The following is a 13,654-nucleotide window of genomic DNA, read 5'->3' as shown; positions in this document are numbered from 1 at the left end:
CAGCTTTGATGTTCATGCCAAGGAAAGGTACACAGAAGGGAACCCCTGGGGAGGGGCGACTGATGAAAGTTTTCGTGGTTTGCTGGGCAGAGAAAGCAGCAGGGACAGAGCGTTTGTACCGCTGCGGTGGCGAGGAGGGGGAAATCAGCTGGGGCTTTGTAAAGTCCACCAGACGAGGCTTGGCCTTCCTAGTCCCGGGACCAAATCAGCGTCCTGAAGGCAGAGCTGAATTTTAGAAGCTCGTCATTTTTTCAGCACTGAAAATATCAATGGAGAAAGCAAAGCTCATATTCTGCATTCTCTTCGGGTTATGGTAAGAAGAAAAAGAGCAAAAACTTTGGTTCTTTAGCTGGAGGGATGGGAGCCAAATGAATACATGGGCAAATACACGCAGATGTGCTCAGCCTCACCTAGAGCCTCCCAGGAGCAGCCCAGCCGCACGTTTCTCCCTGGGCTTGCTGCTGTTTCATAGTTTCCTTCAGCCCAGACACGATAGTTGTTAAAACTAATAACAAACAAGCAGCAAAGTCGGGAATGAAACCAGATGTCGGGAGTAAAATGGACTTGTTGAAGGGGTTTGGTTTTCTTTTTTTTTCTTTTTTCTTTTCTTTTTTTTTTTTTTGAGACTGGTTTGAATAAACAGAAAAATCTCAGCAGCCCTGAGCGAAGTTTGTTTTAAATTGCCTGTGCAAACCTTCTGTTTTCACAGGGAAGTTGGAAATGAAAACTGAAGATGAGGTGGATTTTATGAAAGATCCCAGAGACAGCGCAGCTTGCGAGGAAGCGGTGAGTGTCGTTTATGCTTTGTTACCTGCTATTTTTAATGTGCTTTTTAAAGAAATGCCACCACTGCAGGAGACGGCCACCTAAACTGCTGGTTTCCTTCTGCAGCCTTTTGCAAGGCTGAAAGTTGTCGCTCGTTGTGACGCTTTGTTTCAGCATTTTAAAAATGGTGTGGGCTTTTTTAGCTCTTGCATTTTTAAAACGCTCCGGATTAAGCCGCGTTTGGGTTGTGAAATACAGATTGGCCCAAAAGGTTGCTCATGAGGCAGCGTTGTACAAGGGTTTGTATGAATAAGGTCATTATCTGAACTGAAGTGAGCAGTGAGAAGACGTAGGGGGATCAAACAGGAGGGAAACCCCCCAGATTCCTCACAGGGGGGAAACCATAGGAAAAGGCCGAGCCAGAGATGTGAAATGAGTTGTGTTGGCTTTGCTACCGTTCCCCCAACCCCTCTGCTTTGCCATTTTTAAGCACCGTCCGCGATAAAAAATGTAAATATTGAGCTCAAAAGGAATGTACTTTTGGTTTAAAACACCGCGAATGTGTGCTCTGCTTTATCAGGAGCTGGGGTTTTTGGTCTCACCTTTCTTAGCTGGATTTGCTTTTGCTCCTGGGTTTTATATATAGTTTCTTGTTCCTGAAAAAGAGTGTTTTGTAAATGCTAGCTTGCTCGGAGCCTGTGTTCGTGCATGTTGCCGCTGAGCAGCTGTGTTTGTGTGTTAGCTTGCCATTATGAAGCTGTTAAAAGAAAAAAAATACTGGGGAGATGAGTTAACATTACAGGGTGGAGCACCAAAAACTTTGCTCATCCCACAGTAAAGCTCTTTAGGCAGAAGAACAGTCTTGCCAAAGCTTGTAATAAAATCAGGTTTATTTTGTTTTTAACAAGTTACGGCTTAATTTCTGTAGCTGTTTGCTCAATGAGTTATCCAGGGACTGGAGCTAATAGCTTTTCAAGGTAAAATCCGTGCTGTTTGATAAGTAAGTCTTTTGTTACTGGAATGCGTGAGCATTAAGATGCTGATGTTATTTTACTGACCCTTTATTAGAGATCATTTTCACGACTAATACTTAGGTACCATACAGTAAGATATATTTAGAAGATACAAATTAGGACACTCCCTGTCCTCTTATTATATCGGTTTATTTCAAGGTGCTTGCCTCTCAAACAAGAAAAAAAAAAAAGTAAAGAAACATTGAATTTGGCTTCCATTTTGCATGTTTTACAGGCATTTGGAGACTTTGTGTGTGCTTTCTTCTCTTCTTCCTCTCCACCTCCCCACCCCATCAAACACCTCTTTAGAAATCTGCCTTTTCTGTTGCAGGAATGGGAGTGTCAGGGGAATGGAAAGTTTGCTGCAGGACTGACAGGGTTTCCTGTTGCTACGTTCAACAGAAACAAAATAACAACTGCACTATATTAAGGCCATTAAAAAAAAAAATAATCGGTGCAAGGCTTATAAATAGAGCTTAATTCACACATCTAGGTTGAGTAGGGAGCTGGCCAGTGAAAAAGCAATCATGAAAAGTGCATCTCCTGCCCTGTCCTGTCTCTGCTTTATTTAGTGCTGACTTTTTTGTAGCCAGAAGTCTTTCAGGTGCTCATTGCCTTCTCATTACCGAGCCATTTTGTGGTTAGTAAAAGTGGTTTTCTGAACTTGTTGCAAATAGAACTGTTGTTACTTGCAGCTGGTCAGGAGCTGCAGGTATTCAGCAGCCTCAGCCCTGCTCTCAGGAACTCGAGAAAAGCTGCCTGGGAACTGCATTAACCCTTGGTTTGTGGCTGAGAGGTTTGCACAACGTTGTTTATTAATACGCAATGTGGAAAGCTGTTTGTACACACAGGCTATTTAAAAAAATAAAAATAAAAAATTGGAACCTAACAAGCTCCAGTACTGCTTGTATAGTGGAATCGGGCTGAATAACAATAAGATCAAACACACTGGAAAGAGAAGGGGGAAAATTCTTTCTTGTGAGTTGGTTTCCAAAGACTGGGGGTTATCTGGACCCTTGATGCCAAAAGCGTGCCCCAGTGTTACACGTATAAGGTACACGTGCTGGGCCTGAGCGAGGTTCTTGTGCATGTCACGGAAAAGCTGCAGCTGAAAAGTGTTTAGGAAAATAATGGTTTGTAGGGTTGTAAACACTGAAAAGAAAATAATGGAAAAATGGTTTTTCCAATTAAAATGGGGTTTTAAAGTGTCTGTTTCTTAAATCACCAGAATGTTTTCTCGGAGGTCGTATTTATTCAGCTATAGAAATTCTGTACCAACAATTCCCCAAGTCCCTTGCATGCTGAGCGAGTGCTCGTCCTGCCGGAGACTCCACCAGTTCTTATCGAGCTCTTTTTGGGGGGGGTGGGGGCAGTCTTGAGTGGAGCTGGGGCGATAACTTGATGTGATCCATTAAAATCAGACTTTAGCATTTTTTTAATCAAATAACTTAAGATCCTTCGTTTTAATGAGAAATCTGGTTTAACTTTTACATATTGTGATATTCAAAGTAATTCAGAAATGGAGCCTGCTTGCTCCAACAATGTGGAAGTTAAACAGCAACGTGAAATGAGCTGTACCCTGAGATACTTTTCTTCTTGTGTTGATGGCATAAAGCAGTTATGACTCGTTACTTGCTAAATCTTTGACTTCGTGTAGCAGACTAGATAAAGTTGCACTTCTGGGTTCATCTGATGGCTTCGGTTGTCTAAGCCTGTGGCTGAGGAATTGTAGCTGGAAGAAAACAGGAACAGTTCACTGGGAAATGGCCTTCTCTTTGTATTAATTGTGTTAGTTGGATCTTATTGAGTTTAATGTTTCCTACCTCTGACACATGAATTAGTTTTTAAATGAACATCTGTATTTCCAGAAGTTGCAGCCTACCAGAAAAACATGTCATTTCGAAATATCTTCACCTAGAACGAAGCTTGAACAAAATTTGCAGTTTCATCTCCCCACTCATCTAAGTACTACAGCAATATATCAGCGAGGTCAGTTTCTGGAGGAAAGCTTGCAGTATTTTCAGTAATGGTTTGGAAGACGGAAGGGTGTTTATAAGACTTTCAGATGACATCAGGATGGGAGGGGTTGCAGGCACTTGGGAGAGCAGGGTTAGAGTTCAAAGTGACCTTAAGAAACCGGAGAGTGTGTCCAGATAAGAGAAGAAGGGGGATGCAAATTATCTCGCTTGCAGAGAAGAAATCAAAACGCACATTTACCAAGTCAGGATTGCCGGAGAGTGATGCATAGAAAACAACCAAGGATTTTTAGTGGACCACAACTTAAGCATGAATCATCAGTGAGAGGTGATTGCAAAAGAGTCAGATCTTGTTTTGGGTTACTCTGAAGGAGTGTCATCCATAAGACGGGGAGGTGACTTACTCATGCGTGGCGCTGCGGAGACCTTGTCGGTGTCATCAGATCCAGTTGTGGGTGTCCTCTCCAAGGCGGATGCAGGCGTGCTGGAAGGTGTCCAGAAGGAAGCAGCAAGAAAAGATTAAGGGACGTGAGAAGAGGTTGAAAGAACTAATTTTGTTCAGTGTAACAAAAAGAAAACTGTTGTGCAATCCAGCAGGCTTCCAACATGTAATAGTGGTTATTAAAGTCCTAGATTCCCGTGGCAGTTTAATTTACTGATTTGCTAATTTGCCAGGATGATTGAGGCTGGATATTGAAAAAACTTCCTGTTATCATCATGAAACTGTTGCAAGACCACCTAGGGAGGGTATGAAACCTCCTTCCCTGGGAGTTGTTGTGGATAAGACAGATGACCTTCAGCTGGGGCAGAGCCTATGTCTGTTGCTGGCCATTGCTTTTGATTTGTAGGTCCCTAGGTTTTGTGGGTGGTTTTATATTTTTTTCCCCCTTTCTTTCCGTGAAATGTACCTGTATGCTTCATGTGCATGCACTGCATGTGTGTGAGCTTGCTCTGCTTCGTTGCCTTCCCTGGTCCTTGCAGAGGGACCCGCAGGAGGAGCTGGAGATCTGGGGGCAGCAGCTCCTGCCCAGCCCCGCACTCTCCTCCCGAGCTCCTGTGCCGTGGATTTCAGTTGTGCAGCTAAAACGTCTGAGGACCTTCTCCAAAGGCTCTTCCCAGGGTTTCGGGAGCTGAGTGAGGTTTTCCCTGTGCCTACCTGGTGGAGACAGAAAGAGGGGATGGGATAGACTGGGTGGCAGAGGGCTTGTGGGTGACAGAGACCCGCGCAGGAGGGAGGTGTTGGGATGGGCAGTGAGTGTGAAGGATCCCGAGGTCTGGCTTTCCTCCAGCTGTAGTCTCTCGTCCTTGGTGTCAGCAGATAAATGGACACAATCATGGACAAGGTGTCCGGTGTCACCCCCCCTAGTGGCTGCTGCTCAGAAAAGAGGAGAGCCTGGTGCTGGAGTGAAGATGGGAGATGATGCTTCGTGGCTCAAAAATACCAAAACGTGGTGGTGGCCCAAGGCAAGGCGTCATTATAGTCCTGCAGGCTCCGCTTTAGATTTACTTTCTGAGGAAGTAATTTCTTTAACAACCTGCTCACAGTGAGAAAACACCAAAATTTCGGTGCCTGTGTGCACTGAAGCCAGCTTGCTCCACGTGTGTGCATACATCTCTCCGGACTGTGCGATGGTCCGCCATCGTGTGATTGCATTTTCCAAAGAACTGCATTTTCTGCAGAACAGCTTGGGAAGCCTCCCAACAGCATGGGGAATTTCAGACCGAGTGGCTGAAGTGTCAGGAACAAATCAAAGCAGGGTGCCGTGGTGGAAAGTGCAGCCCTAACAATAGGCCGTGTCCCAGCCCTGCCTCTTTAAAATCACTTGTGTAACTCTCTCTTTGTAAATATTGTACTGTAACTAGAGTAAACATGGAAAAACCCAGCCAAAAAGGAGCCTGCCCGAAGCCTGGCATCGGTGCTAAAGGGTGACACACGACTGCACCGCACCGGTCAGGGCTTTGGGCTGCCCATCCGTAGGGCCCTTTCTCACACCCACTGGCATCCTGCGCGTGCCCCCGGGGGCTCCCAGCAGAGGCGCGAGAGGGCTGGGAGGAAATAGTGTCAGATGCTCAGCCCCTGCTGCATTCATGGCTCTGCAGAAGAGCTCGCCCGTTGCTGCGGGCTGCTTCTGGCGGCTGCTCTGCACATCGCTGTGTAAGCTGTTGAGTCCATGGCACATGCTGTGGAGAGCTAGAAAAAAAAAGCACGGGGGGAAAAAAAGCAATTCAAACCAGCTTGGGATTATTGTTGGCCTTTACTGTTACTCATGCTTTGAAATCTGCAGCAGGAAGGCATTTATACAACTATTGTGGCAGCTTTTTTGTCCTACACTGAGTTTCTCTGGGAGCTGCAACTCCGACTCCTTTTTCTCCTGAACGCTGCTAATCCTCAGCTCGAGACAGTCGCTTCCGAGTTCAGGCGCAGGATTCACGGATGTTACTGAGAAAAGCAGGGAGGCAGACGACGAGCCAAATCCCCGACTCGGTGCAGAGATGCTGCTCTCAGCTGTGGCTCACGGCAGGGCAGATGAACACGCTGCGACCACGGGGCTCCTGGGGATGGAAGCGGTCTGGAGATGGTGATGTACTTCTCCTCCCCGACACCTCCCCCTTCGGTCACTGCAAGGTCTCCATTACTTCACAAGTCTGAAAAAAAAAAACAGAGCTAAAGGATCCGCATCATAGAAAATCCTGGGTTTGGAGTATGAATTTTTTATGCAGTCATGAAGGTACGGATACATAAAATAATGGATATAAAAGACACTTACTGTGGCAAGGTAATGCTGGCACTGAATATTGTGCCATGAGGAGGAGAATACTGCGCTGGTTTTGAATGGTTCAATCTCAATGATTTGTATGGATTCTTTTATTTGTGTTTGAAATCTCTTGAAGTTTTGTGGTGTAACTGTCGTATGGTAGACATGGCAACCACACACCAAATTCCTAGTCTAAATATAGAGGGAATTAAGATGATAACATAGGGAACCAAATGTGGACTTTTCAATGGAGACTGCATTTTTATGAGAAATGGGTACCTTGGTGTATCGCGTCACTGGGTTTTACCCTTCTGAACGAACCTACCCTGCTCCAGTGCTGATATTTTGGGAGCTGGAGTTGATACCCTACAATGCAGAGAAGCCAGCATGTACATTTTTCTGTAGACTTATCCTTTTTGCAGTTCACTGGTAGTTACAGTGCCTGAGAGGAAAACCTCCCTAGCCAGGAATCGTTAATACAAGAAATAGGTTTTTAATTCGATTATCGTGCATTTCTTCTGGGGTCTGGCGAGGAGTCGTGGTCTGGTGCTTCAGTTCTCTTGCCATCCTCCCCTAGTAGCTGTCCCTCGCGGCAAGTTTTCTAGGCGTAGTTCTTCAGGATTTGGGAAAGCTTTCTGTGGCAGTTTGTGCCGAATCCAGAAAGTTCCCTGTGAGGTGAACAACGGCGAGAAGCGACACGTGGAGGGAGAAAGCCCCCAGGGACCGCTGGGGCAGAGCTGCTGGAGGCCACCACAGTTCTTCCTCCGCTGCCTCAACTCGAGCGTTTGGGTGGCCTTGGACTAACCATATGCATGGGACAGGGATCCCTTCCAACATTTTGCTCTGATGGAAGAGCCATATGTGCGATGTGGGCTTAGAAGATGAGGCTAAACCAGTTGAGACTGTAGGAACGACAGTGCAGGCTTTGAGGGCTGAAGATAGTTAATTTTTTGAGTAATGTGCTGTAGGAAAGGGTGAGCGCTCCGTTGTTTGAAGTTTTCCGTCAAGAACTGGATGTCCTACTGAGTGATAAACTCTAAATGATCTGCCAACCCAGGCTGGCTGGCCTGTTATACTGGAGGCTCCTATGGGCTCACGTGCTTTCTCCTGTCGTTAGGATCCCTCTCAGAAGAAGAACCCTAGCAGTGCAGCGAGAGGGACAGCAGTCTGAGAGATGAGCAGGGCTCTTGGCTGCAGATGGAGGTTTACAGTCTCCAGCAGTCCTCAGGCAAAGCACTTTTGACTTAATCTTCTAGCAAAGGATGAAAACAATAGTGCGAAGAAGAAAAGGGTAAAGGACAAAGGAGAGAGGATTGTATTCGAAGCTAGAGTGCTGATTAGAAAGAATACTTCTTCTGTTAAGTATTTCCATTCATGCAGTGTGAGTCGTTACGAAAACGTATTTGGCTTTTTACCCAGCACGGTTAAAGCTCTTTCCATGGAAACATGGAATCAAAACGCAATTAGCTTTGCAGTAGTCGCACAGATTCCCATGTCTGTTATCGTTTGCAGTCTTTTTTTCCCCACCCTTTTTAGGTGGGTCATCTTCTCTCAAGTTCTTTTCAAGCAGAGGTGGAAATCTCAGATTCCTCCGGCGTCTCTGCTGTTACTGCTTTGTATCATGTGTACGTCTTGGTGAGGCCCCGAGTGGCTCGTCTGTGTCGCAGGCTGCTGTTCAAACACCAGATGAAATACAAGCCTCAGTGATACTAAATGTTTGTCTTTCCATGCAGCGTCCTTGCTCGTGTCGAGCAGATTGACTGCTCTCTGGCTTTGTCGGCGACGTCTTTCCTGCTGCTTTCTGCCTCATCTACAGGCGTGGTCTACGCATGCTCCATGGTGCAGAGTGGTAGGACGGTGTGATTTAGTGGTGATGGAGAGGGCTTTAAGCTTGGGGCTGTGAAACCAGAATAGATGGATTAGAATGTCTTGGGTCTCTACAGAAGTGCTGGTATCCAAGCGTATGATACCTAAAATGAAAGCACTTCCCCGGTATGGAAGGAACTGGGCTTGGCTGAGCAGAGTCCGAGTGTGAAACCCCAGGGACGGAGCGATGCGTTTGTGTCATGTCTGGCCATAGCCAGCCACAGCTGGTCTTGCTGTCAGGGCAGCAAGCTCATCAAAGCTTTCAAGGAAAGGAAACTTGAATTTTGGCAGGATACTTGTACATGTCATCAGTCACACAGAAGAAGAGGTGATGTCTTCAAGTGCAGGTGCTGTGAAAAGCATTCACAGTGGCAATTTCTTTGTCGGGACCCCGGAGCAGGTGGGTGTCAGGGATGAGACGAGAGGTCCTCGCTGCCGCTCACCTCCTTCCATCACCAGTTTGTTGTTTTTACTACTGTGGGCTGTATTTTGGACTTCTGCTTTGGAATAACCCCAACATGGAGGCTGGAACAAGAATGTGACAGGGTTTTGCAATAGTTTAATAAAATATACTTTATCAGCTCTATTGGAATTAGAGGAACAAATTCTAAACCGGGCTTTCTTCTGCATTTGCTCTCTTCCAGCTAACAAGGTTGTTGTCCTTCCACCTTCTCGTTCTGCTTCATTTATGGATTAAATTTCCAGCTATACAAGCATGTATTTGATGTCACCATCCTTTTGATTTTCTCTTAAGCACTGGTGAACTTAACTACCACCTCCCTTCTTGCATACTGCGTTTATCGTCGTAGTGCCAGCAATGTACTCAGCGAAAATGAAGGCAGTAGCTGTGCCCAAGAGGCTAGTCCAACAGATAGAGCCAATATTTCTGGGTTATCTTGTTTGCTTTCTCTTCTGTTTGTGCTGCTAAAGTCAGAGTAATTGTTGCTAGCTTGTACTTAACCTGAGTTAACACCGCTCTCGTTTCAGGTCTGGAAAAGGACTGATGCTTGGCTTATGATTGTGTCAGCCTAGTTAGATAATGCTTCTGCCTTGATTTATACCCTGATACCGTGACAGGCACAGTAATAGTAGTTTCACCTTATTTATGCACTTAGTTATGTAGGGACACATTCTCCATGCAGGAAGCACAGCACCTTTGTCAAATACCGTGTGCCTCCCTGTCCTGAAGCATTTCTACCTTCTGTGCTGCTATGGGAGCACTAACACCAGCCTGCAAGTACCTGGGCGCTCGGGCTGCCCAGCTCATTGACCAGCCGAATGCCTTCCCCCTTCCTTTACATCGCCTTCCAGCTGGTGAGATAAGAGGCAGGAACGTGAAGCCTCGCCCTTCTAACTCATTAGTCTGAGCCCTGGTACTGAGTCTGCTTAGCATCAAGCGACTTGTTTTTCTTCTGTCTGAGACTGTACTTACCTCCATAAATCACAAGCAGATCATAATCCTAACTTACTTGACACTGAGCTTTTGCTTAGTTTCTTAACGCAGCTGGACGCACTGAATGCCCAAAAGTGGTTGGGAGGCCTTTTGTTTCCAAAATACACATTTTCAAAGGCTGGAGGTGCAGTTCTCATGTTGGTTTCGATCTGAGGTCTTGTTCTTGGGAATTTAGAAATCTCTTCTGCCTCTCCAAAATGTTACCCGGCAGATTGCAGTGATTCTTACCAAAGACATGGACAGGGGTGGGCTGATAAAGTCTGCTGAAATAACTGATGTGTTTCTTGGTGTACTGTTTCACCATGTATATACATATGTCTAAGATATAGTATTTATTTAACTCTTTGGCTATAACATGGAGGAGGAGGTGGACATGTCTTAACTTCAAATGCCTGTATGTGAGGGGTGAGCGAAGAGCAGTGATAAATCTTTCTGAGCCTTTTAAGGGAGTAGGAGCTTACACCTTTTCCAAATATTCCCACCTGGAGATGCCAGAAGGGAGCTGTTTACTATAAAGACTGGGGTCCTGTGATATTAAAAAGGGAAGGGGAGAGAGGGTGCTGAAAAAAAAATAATAAAATCAGTCCTTGGTTTTGATTGATTGGGGTGTTTTTGCCTACGGTTGACCAAGGTGTCTGCAAGAATACCCTGGGTGCCCTCGCTCGTGGTAGCTTTGGGCAGGCTCTCCTGGCTTGTCCCTGCCCACGGCAGTGCTGGCAGTAGGGCTGTAGCTGGCACGGAGGGAATTGTGCCTTTATTTTGGGTTGCAGTCCTTTGCTCCCTTTTGCATAGTCTGAAAGGAGCTTTAAGGTGTTTTGCAAATGATGGTTTAACTGCATTTTGGGGATTCATGGAGAGAAACCTCTAAAGGCTGTTTGTTAATAGCCAGCTATCTGGGGACAGTGTTAGATTTGCTTGTCGAGGCTTGTTTATTACTTGTTTTCTGTCTTTGGGAAGCTGAGGTTTACTTCTTATGTCAGAAATGATGCAAAAGGCACCCAGAACAGTGTACATGAATCCTCTGTCTTTGTTATAAATCTAAGTATATAGACTAAATAAATAACTTCTTTCTGGGCTCGAAATCCTTACAGTACACCAGACAACAAAAATTTGCGTTTTGGAGTAGCTCCTAGAATTCTTTAATGCTGAAATATCTCCTCCGCTTGAGAACCTGGGGCTCTCCCTCCCGTAGATAAGCGATGGCTGTTTGAACTGGCTTTGCTTCTGGCTGTCCTTTTGGGCAAGGGTTGGCATAATTCAGTCAATACCAACCGGGACGCTAGGAGTGCGTGGCAGCAAAATAAGAAGTTTTGAAGGTAAGGCTAAACAAGTACTCTCTTTGTTAAAAGAACGAAGGGGAAAAAGTCTGTGCTCTCAGGATTGCCTTTGTCGACTCTCAGCCGTTTGAATCTACACTGAGAAATGATTTTTAGAGCGATTTAGAAGCTTCTTAAGTTGTTTTCTTCTCTTTCCAGAAAACAGAATTTTATATAGAAACATACTGTTTCAAGTAGCAGTTGAATTAAATGTTTAAAAATAGGATATTTTGGTTTGTTTTAGATTTTTTTTAGGTAAGCATTAGTCTCCCAAGGAAAGTACATTCTGTTTTTATGCATGTCTTCTTATGAGCAATGTATGTTCCCTGACTGGCAAGTAGCGCTGTCTGGCGCACTGAATACCTTTTGGCAGGTTGGCTCTTAAAAGATATTGTGTGTTATCTTTTACGGAGGATGCCGGTAAATGTCTGGATCCCATACTGATTTAGCAGAAGGGGAGGCAGAACAAATCTGGGTTTTATTGTGGAGCACTGCTGGAAGTGGAAGGGGAGCCAAGGAGATGGGCAGCAGCGCATGCTGCGGGTGTGGGTTTAGCTCCCTGGTGCAGGGCAGAAAGCAGCTAGAGCAGAGGAGATTTTAGGCTAATATTTAGGTAAATAAGTGAAATAATGCAGATGTGTGTCTGGGAGCTGTATTTCCTTTATTTCATGTTTGAGGCTGGTGACCAGGAACAGACCCGTGTATCTTTTTAACTCGGGACGCATTCTGACTTTTCTTGCCCCAAACTCCCAGGGAAGGGGGGAGAACGGGGCACTGACTGCAGCCACTAAACAGAGACAAAAGTCAGGAAAGGAGCCCAGCTAATATTTTCTTCCAGTCTTACCGATTGACCTAGCCAAAAAAAGCATAAAATAACAACAGCTGTTGAAAAAGTCTAAACCGTTTGCCTGTACCAACAGATGTTTCTATAAGCCATTGATTTTTAGGTTGTCCTGGCTTAAATACAGTACGGGATGAAAAGGGTCAAAAGGGTAAAATACATCTAGGAGAGATTTCTCTACTTATGAGAATTTTATAAGCTGTCAGTGAAGCTGTAAACAAAGTTACACTAAAATATATAATAACTTTTAGTTTAAGTTGTGTCTTTTTGCTTGTTACTGGCTGCTTGGGTTAACAAAGAAAATATTTTTCTTTCAATAGCTTTCAGATCTTTTGCTGGGTATTTTTTCTTATGCGTCTGCATTAAATAAGCCCATTTAACAAAACCTGATCCTCTTATAAACATGGAATAATGACAGTATCCCACATATGGCTTTCATTAATTTTTGCATGTTTTGAAGTTGCCTTTTTTTCTCCTGAAGGCTAACTTCAGAAACAGTGGAGATTAATGCTACATAATAGCCAAAATGACTAGCTGAGCAGTCAGCAGTTCTAACTTTGGATAGAAGGGGCTTCTAGTTAAAATTCTTTAACCATTTCATACTAGAGAGGACATTTTTCTGTGCAGAGCAATGCTGCATAATCTGGCCTCCTCCCAGTTGCAGTTACTGGTTTGCATCGGTTGAGTGGGCGTCAGCCCTGCTGGTTATCTGCAAGCTTTTTGCTTCTAAGTCCGTAAATGTTTTGGATTTCGGTCTTCTGAGAGCTGCGGAACATTTCACCCTTTTTTCCCAAGAAAACGGGCCAGCCGTTTCCGTGCTGTTGCTGGTGAGGAGTTTCAGGTGATCTGTTTTATTCCAGAGCAAGCTGCCCGGCTATCTGCGGCACCACGACCTCGGCAGCTGCTGAGATGGCCCCAGTCCGTAGGATACCTCGGGCCATTGCAGGGCACACCAATATACAGAATGCTGTTGTTTGACGTTTTAGTCCCCAGTTATCATTGCCCATTGCATTAGGCTTATTTAGTTATCTGTTGATGAAAGCTATTAAATGTCTGGAAGCACAGCTCCTCTGACAAGCGGGGCGAATAAGAGGGGAGCACAAAACCCCAGTAACTAAAGTTTTCCTGTACCACCTGTATTGACCTGACATTCCCAATGCTTGCACGGGTGCTCCCTACCTTTATTTGAGAAGAGAGAAATAGCAGGGTTCAGATCCATTATTGCAGTTAGGAATTATACCTGCAACAGCAAATGTTGCTGTAAAGGGGTCTTTGACAAGCCAGTAGAAGAAATGTTGCAGATGTTAGTTTATAACCGAATAAATATTGTATTATTTTTCTGGAACGATGTCAGTAGTTGAGAAAATTCCTCACTAATGACTGTGTTTCAACATATTTGGCTGTTAACTATACCTGTGTTTTATGTCCTGAAATTCCTTTAGGAGCATTTTCTAAAATTGGGTTAAAAAGGAGAACATACCTAGGATGGGCTGCAGCAGCTGTGCTTTTGACGGTGTCTGGACAGAGCAGGCTTTTCTTCATGGACCCGGTGACTTCTTACCCTTGCATACCCATCTTCGGACCAGAGAGATAAAAGTGGGGTAAAAATTTGTAAAACAGGTTTCTTCCGCAGGGTTAACATTCTTTCCTGCGCTTGTGCTGTAAAGA

General features: G+C 44.9%; 1 protein-coding gene across 1 annotated transcript in view; it reads left to right on the top strand.

The window, feature by feature from the left end:
* The window catches only part of AKAP13 (A-kinase anchoring protein 13), a 218,867-nt gene that overhangs the window by 120,719 nt on the left and 84,494 nt on the right, over positions 1-13,654 (top strand). The window contains 1 exon segment of the mRNA XM_050712981.1: positions 710-786. Within this exon segment, the coding sequence (XP_050568938.1) occupies positions 710-786 (77 nt within the window).

Source organism: Cygnus atratus, chromosome 11 (genome assembly GCF_013377495.2).
Source record: "Cygnus atratus isolate AKBS03 ecotype Queensland, Australia chromosome 11, CAtr_DNAZoo_HiC_assembly, whole genome shotgun sequence".
Classification (NCBI taxonomy): Eukaryota; Metazoa; Chordata; class Aves; order Anseriformes; family Anatidae; genus Cygnus; species Cygnus atratus.
Note: the sequence above shows the minus strand (reverse complement) of the source record. Positions and strands in the feature narration are given on the sequence as shown.